This window comes from Ochotona curzoniae, unplaced genomic scaffold, assembly GCF_017591425.1.
Source record: "Ochotona curzoniae isolate NIBS_2020 unplaced genomic scaffold, NIBS_Ocur_1.0 contig_43, whole genome shotgun sequence".
Classification (NCBI taxonomy): domain Eukaryota; kingdom Metazoa; phylum Chordata; class Mammalia; order Lagomorpha; family Ochotonidae; genus Ochotona; species Ochotona curzoniae.
Window position 1 is genome coordinate 11,969,416 of NW_024466218.1, and position 20,684 is coordinate 11,990,099.

General features: G+C 43.2%; 1 protein-coding gene across 5 annotated transcripts in view; it reads left to right on the forward strand.

The window, feature by feature from the left end:
• The window catches only part of FHOD3 (formin homology 2 domain containing 3), a 431,569-nt gene that overhangs the window by 390,089 nt on the left and 20,796 nt on the right, over nucleotides 1-20,684 (forward strand). For all 5 annotated transcript variants that reach the window (XM_040984913.1, XM_040984917.1, XM_040984914.1 and 2 more), the window contains 5 exons: nucleotides 9,230-9,412; nucleotides 9,904-10,023; nucleotides 10,670-10,831; nucleotides 12,488-12,678; nucleotides 17,502-17,694. In XM_040984913.1, the coding sequence (XP_040840847.1) occupies nucleotides 9,230-9,412; nucleotides 9,904-10,023; nucleotides 10,670-10,831; nucleotides 12,488-12,678; nucleotides 17,502-17,694 (849 nt within the window). The remainder of the gene's footprint in view (nucleotides 1-9,229; nucleotides 9,413-9,903; nucleotides 10,024-10,669; nucleotides 10,832-12,487; nucleotides 12,679-17,501; nucleotides 17,695-20,684) is intronic.

The window sequence follows — 20,684 nt, forward strand, 5'->3', positions numbered from 1 at the left end:
GAGCAGAACTCTGGTCTGCCCTCCAGTGACCTTGAATGAGTCAAGTGTGAAATACCTTTCAAGTCAGAGAAACAAGGTACAGGCCTTGGTGCACCCTTGGGCCATCATATTTACTTAACATAAAGTCCTTTAGTGCTTAAAAAGCTTCAGAGTCATATGTAGAGTAGCCTCAAGTGCACACCAGGACCAGCCTGATTGAAAGAAAAAACGAAGACTCCTTCTTTTAAAAATAATCTTCCTCTATGACGTGAGGAGGTGAAAGTCCATCAGGAGAGTAGACTCCTTTGGCTTGGCGTTGATTCCCTCCATCCCTGGGTGGGGAAAGTTTCAGCTGCAGTAACTTACTCAGAGTTTAGAATGAGTTCAATTATTTTCCCATGACTGGTTTCCAGTTGGACTTCATTAAGTAATGATAACATCAGTAATGACAGTGTTTGTAGGAATTGCAGCCCAGCCTGCAGTCTGACTTCCATAGACTTTTTCTGCCAGGTGAGAGTTTACTCCAGATGGGAGATTCCCATCAACAGTCAAATTGAGATGAACAAAATTAGTTCCAACTTCAGTCAGTGCCCAAATTCACAGGCAAGTGGCAGAGAAAGCCGGAGTATGAGTTCAGGGGCCCAAGTCTACCAGGCAAGTGGTGAACCCAAGGGAATGGCTGGCTCAGGGGGAATATTACAGGCCTAGATTTGTGCCACCTAGAGTAGGAGGAGATTTGAAAAATGGGTGAGAAGCATGTGAGAGGCTTATGGCTTTCCACCCAGAAGCAGGTGCAATAGGAAACAGTGGAAGTGAGAATACACAGCTACAGAAAGTGCTGGTCTGCTCTGATGTCTGTTGTGTCATGAGTCCTCAATACGTTCAAACCTATAGCAATGCCTCAAGTTAGAGTATCTTTATCAGTTTTCATCTGACTTGGGGTTTCTCAACATCACTGACATTTTGAGTTGTACAGTTTTTGTTGCTGTTGTGGGATTATTTTGTTCTTTGCAAAATGCTCAGCATCCGTCATGATCTGCTGGAGGCCACTAGTACTTGTCCTCCCCTAACAGCAAAAAATCTTCGCACGCTGCCATGTGGCCCTCTGGGAGCCCTTGATCTAAAGGCTGTCTTGGTGAATCCCGAAGCTGTCTAGGTTCCTTAGCAACTCTGTGTGGAGAAGTCACCCTCTTGGGGAATACAGAATCCAGGGTGTTCAGCCATCACTGCCTTCTCTGGTCATCGATCTCAGAGACCAGGGGGACTCAGACGTCTAGATCCATTTGCTGATCCAGTACCCAAGCTTGTTCTCCAAGCTTGCTGTTCAAGAGCTAATCAAGATGGAGGAGAGATGACAGTTCTAGACATACAGATCTTGGCTAATAAGATTTCTACCTTGCACCCAAAGGGCCTTTAGCCAGAACATCTGCTTTGGGGATGCAGGCAGCAGAGCATGGCAACACAGCTAAATAAGGCCATTTGGAAGCTCTTTGTACCTAAATGTAATTAGAACATATTAAATGACAACTTCTGGCTTTGCTTAGCAACCCAGTGGTGTTTCTCTGGGTTTGTCATGCAACCTAACACAGTAGTTCAAGGAAATAATTTTTCATCAGAGAATTAAAGTGTAAAAAATTATTTTAGGCCCATCTCTCAACATTAATGATATTTTCTCGAGTAAAATGTCACCAAATTATCACAAATAGAAGTATTTTAAAAATTCCTCATCTTTCCCCCACCCCCCCTCACTTCTATAATTTTAATTGTGTCTATTCAGAGGATAACGGAGTTGAGCAGTCCCAAATGATTTGTGATTTGGCCCAGTTTGGCTGCCAGGCCTGTCAACATCCTAGGAAATGAAATTTCTTTGGGCCACTTACACAAAACTACAGAATAGTCTTTCTCTTAATTGTTGTGTGTTGTTGTTGCTGTTTATTTCTCTGAAAGGGAAAAAGAATTTCCATCTGCTGGTTCACCCTATAGTTGCTGACAAAGGCCAAGTAAAACCTAGGATCTGGAAATACAATCTAGGTCCTCCCACATCAGTGGCAGGATCTCAGTTACTTGAGCCATCATTGCTGCCTCCCAGCATCTGCATTAGCAGGAAACTAAAATCTGGAGCCAGAACTGGGAATCCGTCCTAGGCACTACAGTATGAATGCCCCTTAGGCTAAATGCCCTTGCCTATAGCATCTTTTTTAAGTGGGTTATGTCAAATTAGTGCTGTTTGCAGGTGCTGGAACCTGCATGTAGAGTCACAGTTGGCTCAACAATGGCAAGGATCCAGAATATGCTGATGATTGGATGCAGCTGTGCTGTGAATTTTGCTTATGTGGTTGAATGGTCATGTCATGTGGAGCTGGTGCTGAGGGAAGAGGAGCAACTTCTGGGAGCATCTCTTGAGCTTTGTCTTGTTTGATCTAGCCTGGCTGCGAACAAACAAACAAAACGTTCTGTCCATGAATTTGATGCAGAGGCTATGATCACAGAAGGGCTTGATGAGTAGTCAGGAGAACAGGAAGAGGTCCTCAGGCAGGGACGGTGAACACCCAGCCCACAGGCCGTAAAAGGCTTGTGAAATCATTGGGTCTGGCTCTGCCAAGGCAGTTGTAGGCAGAACTAGAAACTGCATTAATGAATGACAGGCTAATTTTTAAATTGATATGTTGTGTAGCTTGCAAATGATATTATAAATATGTAAATGACCCTTGACAGAGAAATAAAGATTCCCCACCCTTCAAAAGCAGTTAAAAACGAAGTTGCTTCTGCAAACATGTACAAGAATTAAAAAGCTAATTTCTCTTGAGAACATGCAACTTATGCACAAACCAAGTCCAAATCTGAATACTTCAGCTTTGTGCCTTTGCAGTGAAATGCTTGTGGTAGATTCTTCACTCAAAACTATAACCATGGTATTGTTCAAAACTCACAAAGCGATGGAGTTATTCCTTATAGTCTCATCTGCAAGAGAATGAAATAGCCAAACCTGACAGTATTAGGATCCATAAAAAAAATTTATACATTTTTCTCTAAAATACACATTCCAGATACAAAAATGGCTGCACTTTGGTCTTAGTTGGGGCTTGTTTTCCTAGGAAACCAAACGGTGATCATACAGTCACCACAAAATCTAACATAATGGAAGAGCAAATTGGAGATACTGCCCCATGTTGATCCCACTGTCAGCACAATGCCTCATGGGAAACAAGGGCCGTAAATCAAAGGAATTGGCTTTGACTTACCCTTATATTGTCTTGAGGCTATTTTTACTGTAAGTGATATGTAAAAAATACAATAAAATAAACTGACAGATGGGAATCTCATAAATCTTCAGCAGTGAACAAATGGTTTGAATTAGAGAAGTGAAAAACAAAAGTAAGAATGGTTGATTACTTTCTCTGAGGAGCAACACAACCAAAACCATTGTATGAAAATGCCTTTAAAATGTTGTTTAAAAATGTATTGACAACTTTTTGTTTTGAGATTCTTTTCATGGCTAGAACAATTTGTGTGTTAGGTTAAATTTTTTAATTTAGCTAATAATCATTTTGGAAGCTAGTGAATTCAAACCATGGGTGGTTTTAAAGAGTTTGAAAAACCCGGCTTGAATTTTTTTTTTAACACTTCTCAAGCACCTTAGCAGGAAGCTGGATTGGAAGCAAAAGAGCTGGTCAGCTATAGATCCCCAGCATTGCAAGTGGCAGCTTAACCCTCTGTGTCCCAGCGCTGTTCCTTTTTAGGTTATTTTTTTAATGCCCTCTGCGTGGACAGGTGGAGCATGATTCAGGTGAAGGATAAGCATGGGTCACTGACATTAAATAGTTCCTAGGCCTGAATTCTGTGCAGATAGCTTCAGTGTTTATAGCCATGATGAAGAGAAAGTTGAAACTGTAGGTTTCAAAGGACTCCCCAAGTCTCATCTTCTGCCCCTTTGCACTGACTGCACTGCTGGCTATGGGGAGTATCCAAATTTTCAAGGAAAATGGAATTACAAGATAAATTCATTTTGGTCCAAAAATTTAAAACATGTGCCTAGTTTTTCTGTAATACATTTTAAAATGAACTCTTTCAAAACCCTTTCCCTTACACAGGCACACCCTGATGATGCATAGGTGTATAATCTATGTATCTGTGGGCTGTGGTGTTAAGCATCCTGTTTATGGTTTTCTAATGTTCAAGCCAATGTAGAATAAACTACACTTTTGGAATATACAATTCTGTGAATTTTATTACATAAAAATTCATGCAGCATTCACCACAATTGGGATGCAAAAAAAATGGCTATTTACCCCCCAAATGCTTACATTGCCCTGTTGCAGCTGCATTTTCAAACTGCTACTAGCCAATAGTAACCATTGATATGTTCAGGTTTGTCTCTTTGAGAATGTCCCAGCTGTTGCAGCCATCTGGGGAATAAACCAGAGGATGGAAAGTGTGTGTGTGTGTGTGTGTGTGTGTGTGTGTGTGAGAGAGAGAGAGAGAGAGAGAGAGAGAGAGAGAAAGAGAGAGAGAGAGAGAGAGTCATGTGTATAGCCTCTGAGAGTGCCTGCTTTCTCCCAGCATCATGCCTTTGAGATTCATCCACACAGTTAGGTATGTCTAGGTTTGCCCCTTTGTTGCTGAGTGCTGTCCTATTGCAGGGACATGCCAGTGTTGTTCATCTTTTCATCAATTGAAGATTTATTGTGATCCATCTTTTGGCAGTTTTGGGTTACCTAACTCAGGGAATAACCTAATTCCGAACTACCAAATGGTGGACTAAGACAAACATACATGTACTAAGGTTATTTTTCTTTTGCATGAATATACATTTTTCTTTTCTAGGGTAAATACCCAGGAATTGAATTGTAGGAACAAAGGGTAGCTACATTTTACCTGTTGAGATCTATAGTTTGTCATTTTGTTCCCCTAATGATATCTTTCACAGTGCAAAAATATTCATTTTTTAAAGGTTTGCTTACTTTGAAAGTCAGAGTTAGAAAGAGACAAAGACATCTTCCATCCACTGGTTCACATCCCAGATAGTTTAGTTGCCAGCCGTGGGCCAGGTCAAAGCCAGGAACATCACCCAGTCCGACGACTTGGATGACAGGAGCTCAAACAGTTGGGCCATCTATTCCTGGTTTTGCTAGGACATTAGTAGAGAGTTGAATTAGAAGTGGAGCACCAAGGACACAAGGCACCACCCACATGGGATGGTGGCCGTGCAAGTAGCAGTTTTACCTACTTAGGCCACAACAGTGACCCCACAAATATTTTCTCTTATGTTTCTTTATAAATGTTATTACAGTAAGCATTACCAGCAAAGCTCAATGGGTTCTTCCCTCTGCTTAATATAAAAACAAATGCCAGGTATAATTTGCAGACAGAGAAGTTTAATTTGTGAAGTGAACAGGAGAATGTAGAAAGAAGAGGGAAGGAGAAAGCATTTCCTAGGAGAGAGCTGGGAGATGAGGTGCCTCTTGAAAGGAGAGAGGGAGAGACACTAAAGATTTTTGAAAGGGTCTTGGGATTTTGAGTGTTCTGTGACCCCTCCTGTCTGGTTGGGAACCTGTGAGGAAGATGGTCCCTACCAGTGGTCTCTCAACCAGTTAGGAAATGGTTGGGCAATTCTTGCATGACCCACTTGAAAGTGTGACCAAGATTTTAGTGGCCTTGGATGGTCTCAGCAGGTTTGTTTTGTTTTGTTTTGTTTTGCTTTTTTGTTGTTGTTGTTTAAGTGAAGGAGGTTGGCACTGTGGTGTACCAGATTAAACTACCACCTGCAATGCCAGTACCCAAGTGGATGCAGTTAAAGTCCCAGCTTCCCCACTTCCAATCCAGCTCCCTGCTCATGCACCTAATGAGCCAATGAAAAATACCAAAGTCCTTGGGCCCTGTACTCACATGGGAAACCAGGATGGAAGGCCCTGGCTCGTACCTTTAACCTGGCCCAACCCTGGCTATTGTGGCCATTTGGGAGTTAACCAATGTATTAAAGATCTCTTGTCTCTTTCCCTCTCTCCCTATAACTCTTTCAAACAAATAAATTTCTAAAAAAAAAATTAAAAAGCCTTGCAGCATCATTTTGCTTTACTCTTGGGCCTGTGCTCCATTTCTAATTTATAAGGTGTAAGGTATAAACTGAGGTTCATTTCCTTCCAAATGGAGTCCAATTGTTCTAGCACCATTTGTGGAAAATATTACCCTTTGTCCTTTCATTGTGTTTGTATGTTTGTCCTGTTTCCAGACAGTCTATGTTGTACTAATAATCTTTTGTTTATCCCTTTGCCAATGCCACCCTGTCCTAAGTACTGTGCCTGCGTGGTTCTTAAAGGCATTGTGATTCCTTTAAGGTTATTTTTTCCCCTAGATTCCTAGATTAATTTATTTTATATTTGAGAGGCAGACAGACAGATAAAAGAGGTTTCATCTGTTGGTTTACTCTCAGTGTCTGTGACAGCTGGGGCCAAAGCTGGGAGTTTGTTGTACATTCCAGGTCTCCCACATGGATGGCAAGAATCCAGTTAGCTGTGGTATCACTGCAGCTAATTAGAGTCAGATAAAGAACCTGAGTTTCCAACCCAAGCACTCCGATATGGGATGTAGGTGTCTTACCTGTTGGGCTAAATGTCTGTTCTCAATGTTTGGGGATTGTACTAGTTCTCTGTAACTTTTATCTATTTTTAAAAAATCCATTCATTCATTCATTCAGTTAAAATTCAGAATGACAGACCGAGACAGAGAAAACACAAAGACAGAAAGATTTCCATCCACTGCTTCATTCCCCAAACGGTCAGAGCAGCCAAGAATGGGCTAAAGGGCAGCCAGAAGGCAGGAACTCAATCCAGGGTTCCCACAAGGGTGGCAGGGGCCCAAGTTTTCTTAGACTCAATAGCAGGAAGCTGGATGGAAAACAGAGTATCCAGGATTGATACAGGCACTCCAATCTAGGGTTCTGGGGTGTAAGCACTGGCTTGACCAGAGTGCCAACTCCTTGCCGTAACTTGAAATTCATCTTGTTTATGCAACAAAAGTCATGTTGGTATTTTGTTTGGAACTGAGATTAAGTCTGTGTGCCAATTTGGGGAAAATAAAAATTACCAATGACTGTATCATGTCTTTCAGTTTATGAGCACACCATGTCTCTATTTATTTCAATCTTATTTGTTTACTTCTATTGGCATTTTCTAGTTTCCAACATATAGATCTTATGCATGATCTGTTAGATCTGAAATCTGTGCATTTCACCATAAGTAGCATTAAAAAACAAAAAACAAAAACATCTTAGTTCCTGGAGCAGAAATTTAGTGCAGCAGTTAAGATGTTGCCTGGAATGCCCTGATCACACACCCAAGTGTCTGATGTCGGGTGCTCTGCAATCTCTGTATTTTGCTAAGGACATTTACTTCTGTGTTCATCAGTGGTATTGATTTATACTTTTCTTGTTCTGTCTTTGTCAGGATGACTCTGATCTCCTGATAAAAGGTGGGGGTTTTTCCTTCACTTGTTCATAGCACAAATTCTGTCTGCCTTCTGCTTCCAGTGTTGGCTCAGTTTTCAAAGAGTTCAGAAACTACCTTCAGTCAGCTCTCGAGGTCTTTGATATGCCTTTGAGGGCCAGGTTCACACAGAAGCAGTTGAGGGGTGGGAGCTCAGAAGTATTTAAACAACATCACATATCTGCTTGACCAGGCTGCCTTTTGCTGTGACCTCCTGGCACTTCCCAGTGTCCTGGGTCTCTCCTTTCTGTCTTGTAGCTGAAATCTGTGGCTTTGGTATAACTTCACTTTCCCTTTGTGACTGTACCCAGTGCAAGGCCAAGCTAAAGGAAAATGGAGAATAAAAACTGGGGGATTTGTCTACTCTTGTAGAACCCCCTGTACCAGGTAGAGAGGAAGGTTCCCTCTCTGAGCCTTTCATGTTCTCATCTCCTGCCTCTGCAGCCTCTCCCACCCACGGGAGCACTCCAGGGCTCCCTGGAGCTCTCCCTTTATGCATCTTATGCCCTCTTCCAGGTTTTAGAATACTTTGAGCCCAAGCAGGGAACTCCCAAAAGGAAGATGGTTAACTCACCACCAGAGTAACTGTGCTTCCAGTTCCGGTCACCTCTTTCTTCTCCTGAGTCCCCATAGCTGCTTCCCATGCTTTCCTCAGAGGCCAACCCTCTGTAGCATAGCAGCCAAAGGCACCAAGAACTACTAAATTCACAGTTTAACAAATGATTTGTTAAAGTCAATGAGACTGTACCAGAATGTGCTGTTATGTATGCTGTACCACAGAGTGAGTCTTTTTACCTTTTAAAAGGGGAATCACTAAGGAATTTTGAACTGGCAGGAATCAATCATTCTGAGACTTTGTTTCCTTCGCTTTCCACAATTAATTTTTTACCAGACCCACATAAGAGCTAAAAAAGTCCTTTTCTTTGGTTATTCTGCAGATGATAATCTGTATAGTAATACCATTATTTCTTTTCCTCAATCAGATATATATGTGATTTTATTTAAAATGTTATGAGGTATGTGTGCTTTGGAATACAGTTAATTAAAACTGCTGAGTTTTTGAAGATGGTTCACTTTTATAAATTCTGAATTCAATCAGTGAGAGATGCTGCAAAGCATGTTTTCATAACATGTTTTACTCAGACTCTAACACATAGGAAGTTATTTGTTCATCTTCTCTCTTTTACTTTTTCTCACCCCTTATCCCCCTCTTTTGCCTAGAATTCCCTTCATGTGCAAGATTCAGAACATTTGGGACTCATTGCTTACAGTGTATTTCTCATACAGTATCAAATTTGCATTATAGTAAAATGCAAACAACAGAATCAGTCTCCCATAATACGAATAAAAAATTTTAAAAAGATTTATTTATTTATTTGCAAAGGCAGATATACAGAGAGGAGAGACAGAAAGATCTTCCACCCGATAATTCACTTCCCCAAGTGACCGCAATGGCTGGTGCTGTGCCAATCTGAAGCCAGGAGCCAGGAACTTCCTCCAGGTCTCCCACATGGGAGCAGGGTCCCAAGGCTTAAGGTCATCCTCGACTGCTTTCCTAGGCCACGAGCAGGGAGCTGAATGAGAAGTGGAGCAGCCAGAATTAGATCCGGCACCCATATGGGATCCCGGTGCTTTGAAGGCGAGGATTTTAGGGGCTACGCCACAGTGCTGTGCCCACAAATAGAAATTTTTATACACATTTGAAAACATAAAGAAGTTAGGTAGCATCCACATAAGAAAGATTATATTGTAGCATGTCTTTTTTCCAGAAAATTCTAACCATGATTCCCACTGAAGAGGAGAAGCAGAAGATTCAGGAAGCTCAACTGGCCAATCCTGAAGTGCCACTGGGCAGTGCCGAGCAGTTCCTCCTCACACTGTCCTCCATCAGTGAGCTCTCTGCTCGGCTCCACCTCTGGGCATTCAAAATGGACTACGAGACCACAGAGAAGGTATGTGCTCAGCAAGGAAGAGGGTATTTATCTAGTGAGTAGCCCAGGCTAGGAGGCAGCCAGCCACGGAATGCCCAGAAGGGAGATCATGAGACTTGGGTGGTTCCCAGAAATGAGGCCATCATTTCCAGTGTCGCTTACAGGTAAGAAGAAAAGACGAACAGGAAGCTGAGCTCTGGATACCACTGGAATATGGAGAGGAGGAGAGTCTCCTTTTTGGCTTGAGACCCCGAGTAGGAAAGGGGGAAGACAGTGTCAGACCAGCACGAACTCTCATTGGCTTTGTCCGTGAAGACTGAACGTTAGCTCTCCCTGCCACTTTTAGGCTCTTTTTTATACCTAGCTAAATGTGCCTGTCCACCTGGGATTGTCTTATGCTGGTGAGAGAACCCTGCTTAGTATTCCCTTGTGTTTTACACAAATATCCAAGTAAAGCCAAACTGTACATTCTTTCTCTTTCTCTCTCTCTCTCTTTTTTTTTTAACTGAAAGGAAGTGGCAGAACCACTTTTGGACCTGAAGGAAGGCATAGACCAGTTGGAAAATAATAAAACTCTGGGCTTCATCCTGTCTACTCTCCTGGCCATTGGGAACTTTCTAAATGGAACTAATGTAAGTTTCCCCCTTTCAGCCTTCCAGCTTCCCTTGTCACAAGATCCTTGCCCATTGTTTGCTAATGGAGCTTATTCTTGAGTCCCACAAAGCACAGTGGCCCAAATAATTCTTGTGTCTTGTTGAAAATCCAGAAGTTGTTTGTCCTTAACATATTAAGACCTCTTTATTTGAACCCACATCTTGGTACCAGTAAGAAATTTTAGAAAAACACATACTGTTCCTTGTGTGGTGTGGCTACTTTCAGTAGTGGCACTGAAGAATTTTCACTTACTCCAGTTTTTTTTTTCTTTCCATAGGCATTTTCACACAAATATCTGTGCTCACATGTGTTCTGATAATGAAAAATTATTTTTTATTTGGCTTTGGTCAGGAAGTAGATACAAGCAGTGGGGCAAAGGAAGAAGAAAGCTGTGGACATACACATGTTGGGGCCCAGCCTCATAACACCCTCATTGAGGATGGATTCTGGGTGTGGCTCATGGTTCTTGAGGGAGGGACCAGCTGAGGAGGATGGAGAGCTTCAGTCACAGAGAAACTAAATGTCAGGCTGCTGCCACCGACATTGGTTCTAACCATGTGTAGCGGTCTGAATGCCTGGGTAAACCTCATACTACCCATCTTGTGTTTATTATTCCTCCCACAGGCCAAAGCATTTGAGTTAAGCTACCTCGAGAAGGTTCCAGAAGTCAAAGACACAGTGCACAAGCAGTCACTCCTCCACCACGTGTGCACCATGGTGGTAGAAAACTTCCCAGACAGCTCTGATTTATACTCGGAGATTGGGGCCATCACCAGGTCAGCCAAGGTAGGTCCATGTCCACAGACACTGAGGGGCCGGCCTCCGCTGGGACTGGGCCACTGAATGAATCCTTAGCTGTTATGTCTGAGGAACATGTCCTCCATTTCCAGTGAACATTTCAGATCTTTTTCTGATCTCTATTCTTGGTATGATTCTTTCAGGCCGAAATGTGTTAAGACAAGTCTACCACTGGGGTCCATGTGCCTTCACATACTGTCAAGCAGTGTTGATCTCCAGACTGTGTTCTGTAGAATGCTGAAGTTGCACATTTTGTTTTCAGTGGGCAAAGGAGGCATGTTAGTGGGCTGTTGATCTCCCTGAGATTGTTGCAGGACCTTGCAATTGGATGTGGAGCCAGGGAGTAGGGAACCCCTGGCTTTACTCCCAATAGCTTGGCCTTTTCTCTGAGCTTACACAGAAAGGACATTTTTATTGGGCTGTGAATGGTGTAAACCATCAGCCCTTCAAGAGAGTGCAGAGGTGATATTACTAGATAGGAGACAGTCACATTATGCAGACACCATATGACTTTGAGTGCCAGAGGCTGAACAGCCCCACAGGAATCCCAAATACGTCGCACGCAGCTAGGCCAGGGCGGGGGAACCTCCTGGGAAATCCAGCCTAGGCTGCATGCACTGGAATCCAGCGTGAGAACAGTGGAGAGGGTACACAAGGGGAGAGAAGGAATGAGAGGAGAGGAGTGCTTCCCCTCTGCCTTCTCCCATTGCACTGGCTCATTGGGGACTTGTCGGCTAGGAGCTTGGTTGGCAGCTGCCAGATACATAAGCAGGGGGGTGGGTTTGAGCTGGCCTGACTACAGACCTGCGCTGAGCCTTTCCCTCACCACCCCCTCCCCACTTCTCCATTCACTCAGAATGCTATCAGAAGGATGCTTAGAATGGAGACCACTCCTGAATGAGTGCTCCTCCTGGGTTGTTCAGTGATAGCCACTGTGTTGAGCGAGATAAATTGCCCATCTGTGTGTCCACAACTCAGATATTTGTATTAGGAAGAAATCTGAGACAAAATATTTCAGTCTATCTGGGTCACAACTACCCACTTTGCCTTTGGGCCTTTCCACCCACTTTGGGCCTTTCCCAGCTGGATGGATCCTGCATATAGTAAAGGTGACTGTGGCTAGGTAAACCTGCCCCCTGGGCCTTCCTTAGTGTCTGTCAGGCCTTGCCCCAAAGCTTGCTGGATGTTTAATTAACAGTTAACTGATACCTAAATAACTTCTCACCTATGAGTCAGCTGCTCACTAGCTGGCCCCAGCATAGAGAGGCCATTTGTGTTTGACTATGGTGTCTTCTGAGGAAGCGAAATAACATCCCTGAAGAACAAGAAAAATTTTATGAGATACCTACTCAGTTCATCTTGTACTATAGTCTCTTGATGCCATGTTTTCATTTACAGTTCCCAAAGACTTTCCCAGGATGTTTTTTTCCAAATACAGCAAAGGGGGAAAAATGTGACTTGGGTGTCTTGTGTATTGGGTTCATTTAAAGAATAATTTGAATTTGTGGCTCTGAATATGTTTGTGTTTCAAGGTGTAAATTTGGTTCTGATGTTTCTTGTGTCCCAGAGGCAGTTTGATCTCCCAGTTCAGGTTGGCGTCCAGTGAGTTTGGCACATTGGCGAAGTTCTCTGTCTGATTTTCAGGTTGACTTTGATCAGCTTCAGGATAATTTGTGTCAGATGGAGAGGAGATGCAAAGCTTCATGGGATCACCTGAAGGCAATTGCAAAACATGAAATGAAACCAGTTCTAAAGCAGCGGATGTCAGAGTTCCTGAAAGACTGTGCAGAGCGGATTATCATCTTGAAGATTGTCCATCGGAGGATAATTAACAGGTGAGCAAACAAGGAGCTGCTGGATGCATTTTGTACAATGGCATGTTCAAACTGTTCTGGAAACTGAGATGCAAAAGTTAAACTTACAGCATTGTTCCCCTGTATTCTTGGTATATGGCAAATGCATCTGTGGCACAAAAATATCTCATGGATACTTAATTTTTCTTAAATAATAGTGTCTTGCATCTTGGTGTTGGAAGGCATCTTAGAGGTCAGTTGTTTGAAAAACCCCACTTAATGGGGATTTGCCTCATAGGATCTCTGGCAAACTGATTCCTACTGTTCTGTATGGGTCTAAACTCATTCACTTGCAGAAATCACATCCCTGGCAAGGTAGCTGCACTTGTTAAAAGGGTTTTATCCGATCTACAGTCCTCCCCCAGAGGACCCTTCAGATACAGGTTATTTGTATTTAATTATTTGAAAGAGAGAAATCTCCCATCCATCAGTTCATTATCCAAATGCCTGTGACATTCCAGGCCCCCAACTCAATTCAGCTCTTCCATATAGTGGTAAGGGCCTAACCACTTGAGTCATAAGGTACTGCCTTGCAGGGCACACAGTAGCAGGAAATTTGAAATGAAGGCCAAGCTGAGCCTGTTAAGGTGTATAGTATTCCAAGTGACATTCTTCCTGCTGCACCACATGCCCACCTGAGCTGTGGCTGCTCCATGATGTTGCCGGAGTGAGGTCTGGGTCCTGCCCCAAGTGTAACACTTCTGGATCAGCCATGCCCTAAGTCACAGGAGGGTCAGATCTGGCTTTGTTCACAAAGAGGCTAGTTGGGGTCTAGAATGGCTTTGTGGTTTTCCCAGATGTTTCCCATCGGTGAGTGGTAGCAATAATTGTGCTACAACCAGGTCTTCCACTTGCTGCTGCCTAGGCTTCTGCCATGGGCCAATGAATACTCTTTCTTGGCTTCATCCCAAAACAGTTACAGGGTCTGCTCTTTCTCTCCCTCCCTTCCTTTCCTTTCTTTCTTTCTCTTTTCTTCCACATTCTTTGCATTCATATAGAACCTTGAAAAACAAATTCTCTTATCTGCATGTGCCCCTGTTTACCACCTTCACGTTTATCATTTGCTATTCCTAGGTCTTGACACAGACTGTTGAGAAAAGCACGTGGGTTGGGAGAAATATAATCTTCCTTTCTAGTGGACAACTATCTAATAAGTAGTACTTTGGCAATTTAATTATTCAACTATGAACCCTCCCTCTTGTTGTACTCTATCTGGACACCCCAGTCATTCTCTGAGTAAAGACTTACAGAACATTGTGTTAAATGTCCTACAGAAATCAAAGTATCCTATGCTTTTAGCATGGTTAAGAAGAGAAGGCAAGGAGTGTGAGCTGGTTTGGCCCTATATACTTTGTATGATGTGAGCCTTTCCCAGTGTAAAAAACCCAAGCAGACTATAGTAATAAGCAGTTTTCATTTAGGATGCCATGAGAGAGAAGTAGTATAATATAAATATTATAAAACTGTTATGCTTGGTTCTATTAACCGTTCCAGATGGATGTAATAGTCTTACTTGAGCTATGATGTATTTGCTATGGATATCTCATTCCCCTTGGTTGTTTTTGCATGACCCATATTCCTGACTACTCACTCTTGGCTATCCCATTGAGGACAGCCCAGATGAGCTGGAAATGTGTAGTAGTTATGATGAGTAATATAAGGGGCATGGCTAAATGGGAGGGGGCCAGGTGGTGGCCAATAATGAAGGTGTTAGCAGGAGCCCCCAGGCAGAACTGACTATGGCAGGAATGCCTTTACTGTGCTTCTCTTGCCTCTGGCATCCCCCAGGAGTATAGTGCAGTCCTGATAGGACATCTTACACAGTGGGAAACCGAGACACAGACTGAAAAAGCTCAACTAGGGCCTTATAGCTGGTAATCAAGAGAATCATCTCAGCCACGTGGATCAGCCAATATACAAATTCTTCAGGAAGTCACAGGTGGCTGTGTACTGTCCTTTCAAGCAATAGCTGGGTGTTGAAACTGTTGTTTAGCTAAGAAAAATTTAGGCTGGGCAGTGTCCACACATGCATATTAACCTTTCATTTTTATCCTGACTGCCTAAGCCTACTTAATGGGTATTAGTTACAGCCACAGTCAGGTCATTCTCTGAGTGGCCCTGGAGAGGGAGAAGAGGTGATGAGTGGAGAAGGATGCTTCCTAGGAAGCTGGAAAACACACATGGGAAGAGGCAAAGGAATTCAAGGAAACACCAAGGCTGACACCAATGTGATGGAATATGTCCCTCTCCAGGCTGGTCCAGAGTCATGCCTCAGCAGCAGTGGCACACTTGAGTGAGTGGTGTGCCAGATGGTAGAACACGTCAAAGCTGCCTGGACTGTGCCTCTGGTGCTTTGAAAGGGAGTCTGCCCTCTGTATTCATGAGATCCGCATGTCCTGTCTTCTAAAAGTTGCAAATGAGTTACAAAAATGCTTTTGCCATTTTGCTCCCACCAAGTCACATCCTTTTTATTCTTCTGAGGGAAGGTATGAGGTCTCTCTTTTTTTTTTTTCAAAAGTAAGACTGAATCTTTTCAGACATATTTGTTTGATTTACTTGTTATTCTCCTTGTTTGAAAAACACATGATTGGGTTGTATTTCCAGTGTACATGTTAAGTGTAGATTCTTTCTGGATCCAGAAGCAAGTCTGTCAAAGTGGAGGGTAAGGAATTCTGGGTTTTGCTTAACTATGAAAGAAGATCTGGAAAGTGAATGCCATTAATAAGAATGAGGAGGAATGGCCAGCTGGGTGCTGGTGCATTTTCCTATTCATTCTTCCTACCTACAGATCTTGAGCTGTGATAAGCAGCAAAGTAATAGTATATCGCCTCTCCATTCCAATTCTCATATCATATATCATTGTGTACCAAGAATACTATGCTAGATGATAGTAAGGAAACAAAAGTAAAAATGTAGATGGAATATGGAGTGACAAGGAAGAGTTACTTTACAGAGTGGTCAGGGAAGGCTTCTCTGGGGAGGTAGCAGCTGGGTAGAGAATGCAGAACGAGAGCAAGCTACCCATACAGCTACCTGTAGTGAAAATATCTGGGCCTCAGTAACAGCTTGTATTGGTAATTTGTTGAGTAAGGGTGGTCCCTGGTGTAGTGACATCCTTGCCCCACCGCCAGGCCCCACAGGCTCTTTGCCCCTCTGCCTCTGTGTGTGCCTGGGGACTCCTCCATACTACACCGGGGACCTGAAGCAGGTTTATTCAAAGAATAGCGTGGACTTCAGTGTGTCTGTAGTCCTGGATAGGTGACATCACAGAGGTAGTAGGGTTGCTTGGGCAGGTATGTGTACTACATTTGGTTTGCCCATTCATCTTCAGGTGGACATTTAACTTTCCTGCTTCTATGCTGTCATAAGTAATGCTGCCATGAAGTTGGTTCAGATCTTGTGTGCATGTATGTTTTCATTTTGGAGGAAGAAAACATGGGAGTGTAAGTGCTAGGTCATCATACAGTAGCTCTCTGGTGAGCTTTTAGAGCAACTGCCAGTGCCAGATATTAGGCGAGGCAGCTTAGTGCTGCTATGTTCCCACCAGTACTGCCTGAGAGTCCTTGATGCCTCTGAATCCCTGCCCACACGTGCACCAGTTTATCTTTTTGATCATAGCCACACGGTGGATGTGAAGTGGTCTCTTATGATTTAGACATGCATTCCGCTAAAGACTAAAGCTGTTGACTGTATTACCATGTACTTCTATATCTTTTTAGAACGTCAGTTATCTTCCATTCAATTTTGATTGGCGCTTTTAATGTTGCCTTGTAAAAAAAATTTTTTTTTATGTCCTGAATACATTCACTGTAGAATTTGCAAATAGTTCCTCCCATTCTCTGAATTGTTTTTTTTTCACTCTTGATAATGTCCCTTGAAGCACATTTTTTAAAATTTGTACCATTTGATAAAGTCTAATATGTCTATTTTTCCCCATTTAGTTACTTATATTTTTGTTATTGGATCTTATTTAAAAAATAATCTAGTGCAAATTCTAGAGCCTTTGTGTCTGAGCTTCACATTTATTTATTGCAAAATACTTAATTATTCTTCATAAAAGGATTAAGCCACTGTCCCTCATTTATGAAACAAACTCATCTCCAAATTGTACAAATCAGTGTGATCAGAAACAAAAATCTGGATATCATTTAGTTCATATTATCTGTTCCATGTAAAAAAAAACTTCTGTTATCTTCTTATTTCCTGATTACTAAAATGTGGGTCCTTATTTTCTCATAAATTTCTTCTATGCAATTTTTCTTCTATGCAAAATGGAATATAATCGCTCCTAAATTATAAATAGTTGACAATATTTTCTACTTGCTATGTTCTAGTGAAGATGGCATGTACTATTGTAAGAAAATGTTTCAAAATATTTACTCAGAGAAAACTTCAGAAGCTTGTATTTACAAACCATCGCCTATCCATTTTTTCCAGAGCATGTTCACATTCAAGTATTCATGGGAGGAATTTCTAAGCAACATTTCTTTATTCCTACTCATTTCAAAATGTGCTCTTTCCTTTTTCTGATTCACTTTTGATGACTGTGAAAACACAGAGAAGCATCAAGAAAAGGTAACCCTGTGAAATCCTACCACCTACTCACGACCTCCATCAGCAGGGCAGAGACCTGAACTTGACTTCTGTTTGTGTCTTACTGTGGTAGATCTGGGAAACCCTAGGAGTGAGCTGCAGGGTCTTCCCTCTGAGGCTCCTGCTCACTGGTTCCTTCCCGAAAGGTGTGATACAGCTCACCTTCATTCCTGAAGGCCACAGTCATTTCCAGGACCCCCATTGCCTTGCAGGTTCCACTCCTTTCTACTCTTCATGGGTCACCCACCATATGCGATCCGGGAGGTGAACATCACCAAGTTCTGCAGGATCATCAGTGAGTTCGCGCTGGAGTACCGCACCACCCGGGAGAGGGTTCTGCAGCAGAAACAGAAGCGGGCCAACCACAGGGAGAGGAACAAGACAAGAGGCAAGATGATCACCGATGTAAGTCTTGTGAAATCCATCTCTTGAGGGCTCTCATTTTGACAGGTCAACTGCTAGGTCTCTCCTCTGTGTGTGAGACCTCTGCCTTCTGTGCCAGCCACCACAGGCTGTGAATGACTGCTGTGGGTGAATGGTGAGGGGCCAGGCTGTGTGGTGCACACTGTGTGTGGATAGTGGAGGACCGTGTAGCTTATGGTAGTGTTTTATAAGGAATGAACAGCAATAAATGCTCAGTTCCCTGTCAACTTTCATGATACAGGAAAAATTGGAAGAGGATAGAATCGCCCCTTCCAATAAATTACCTGCATTGATTTCAGACAGACTCAGAATTTTAGTTGTTTTAACATTGCTATGCAACCAATCACCTAATCCATGGACCACCCACTGAAGGCATCTGAACAAATGCCTGGTATTGTTTGGAGACAAAGATCTGGCAAGCTTTTGAATAACAAGGTGGGAAGAGAGTCCAGAGGACTTGAGCTCAGCTGAAGGGTTCCTACTGCGCCTTGGGATTCCCCTCTTTCTGTCCCTCCCCTCTTTATGGCTTATTCCTTCATCTCCCAGCCTCATTCCCAAGCCTGTCCAGGGTGCACAGAACAATCGCCGGGTGCTCTGTCAGTGAGTAGAGGCTGAAGTGAGATGGGCAAGTGCCTGAGACCAACACCAATAAACAGGGCAGATCCTTCTTTGTGATAGACACTACCTAATCTTCTGTTAGTGACAAGGCCTATTTCAAGTAGAAGGGAGGAATTTCTGGACTACTATTTTACTCCACATTTCTTAAAACTGTCTGAAAGGCAGGTTGACAGAAGAGAGATCTGCTGTTTCACTTCTAGATGGCTGCAACAGCTGGTGCTGGTCAGGCCAAAGCCGGGAGTCAGGAACTCCGTCCTGGTCTCTGGCATAGATGGCTGGGGCCAGGTATTTGAGCCATCTTCCACTGTCTTCCCAGGAGCATTGACAGAGAGTTGGATCAGAAATGGAGCAGCCAGGCCTTGGACTGTTGTTACAGTATGGGATGCCAGCATCACATACATCAGCTTAAGCTACAGCTGCATACTGCTGGCTCGCTGTGTAGCCTTCCTTAAACACACTCAGGACAGCCTTCTCTTTCTGTACTGACAGATTTGTTTAGAGCCTAATGGCGGTCTCTTCAGTGCAGTTTATTTAATCATTTGGATGGGTGTCTGTGTACTTCTCCCATCTGCACATGGCATTCTGGTGGCAAAGGGATAGAATGAGGAATGCTGAAGTCCTAGGGAGTGGCATCACTGGGGAGGGTGGTTTGCTTAAAGATTCCATGGACTTCAAGTTGGTTTGGTTAGGGAGGCAGAGGATTGGTTGGGAGGAGCACAGGGCGGTGGCTTTCTGTGTCCAGATGTGCTTGCAGCAGTCCAAACAGAAGGCATATGGTCCCTGCTGTTGTTGAGAACCCGCATTCCTGGAGGGCCTGACCTTCACATGGAAGCCGGATGCATAAGCCTAGCAATGTTGGTGTAATTTTAAGACAATTCTGAAGAGCATTGTGGACTAATTCATCCCTTAACTACCTATCTCCACCCCAGGCCTTTGGTTCTTTGGAATGTTTTGGACCAAGGAAACAAGGGGGTGCTCAGGCTCCATTTCTCCAGGAGCCCTCCTTGCAGCTGCTGTGTGTGTCTAAGGGCCCAGCTACAGCTGAGAGCCATCTGATGTTTCTTCTGCAGGCCAGGAGCAGGGGGATGTTCAGCCTGCCAGAGGAGAAGTCACTCCAGCAACAAATTGAATCCACTTGGGCACAGTGTGGCCCCATGTTCATTCCAGAATTTTATTTTGGTGGAAATGCAACCCACTGGAGGGTGAAAAGTACAAGCTCAATGTGCTTAGAGTTAGAAAAACACATCAGAATTCCTTGCTAAATTCTTGAGATTATTTTTCACAGATCCCACTAATTTTAAAATTCTGTACTCCTAGGCTCTTCCTAGGCATAAACAAAGGTAAATATTTCTAAGGTTTGATTCAAAAGGTACTTGATTATCTATTAAAATTTGGACAGAACAGGCTACCAGTCCACCTTTTCAGTGGTCCAAGAGGGTTCATTTGTATGCAAAGCCTGCCACCTGGTGGAAGATCAGGATGTTGTAGCTTTCCCTTTGTTTTTAAATGTTCCTTGCGTACACCACAGCAGAAGTGAGTGCAGTCGGCCGTATGTATCTGTGGGTTCCACATTTGTGGATTCCATCACAGATCTACAGTGTTGAAAAGAATACACCTGTGCTGAACCTCTCCAGACTTTATTCCTTGGCATTTCCTCAATGAGGCAGCACCACAGCTGTTTATATAGCATTTAAATATCTGGTGTTATAAGTAACCTCAAGGTGATTTCATGTGTGTGGAAGCGCATATGTAGTTTCTATGTAGGATTATGCCATTCATGTAAGATCCTGAGGTATTCCTGGATTTGGGTAACTTGTGCAAGCTCCTGAAAACCACCTCTCACAGATACCAGAAACAATTGTCCAAAGAAAGAAAAGCTCCTTTAGCGATACCTCCTCTGGTACCCAACTTAAGCCACTAAGACCAGAAATAGACAAAAGATTGTGAGTTATGTATCCCTTGAATGTTGGAACTGGAAAGTTTTGGAAAGATGGTGTATAGTTAGTAAGGCATTTTAAATTTAGATGTTAAAGAAGATGAGCATGCCAGTGGTAGCAGTTAAACAGACAAGCAGTCATAGGGTAAACCCTACAGACCTGTGTTGATGGAGTTGGCCTTGGAGTAGCTCCCAGATGTCCCTTCATTGGCCAGGACTTCTTTATGTCTTCCCAGCCAAGGGTCAGGAAGAAGCTAAGGCCTCACCCAGAGTTGGTTCTAGAATAAATGGTGGCTTAGAGAGGACCACACAGGTTGTTGTGGTCTTTCCTACTAACCCAGTGTTCTCCAAGGAGTGTGAGTGCCTGGATGTGTAAGCCCAAGGATTTAGCACTAATGGGGGGCAGTCACCCCCTTGG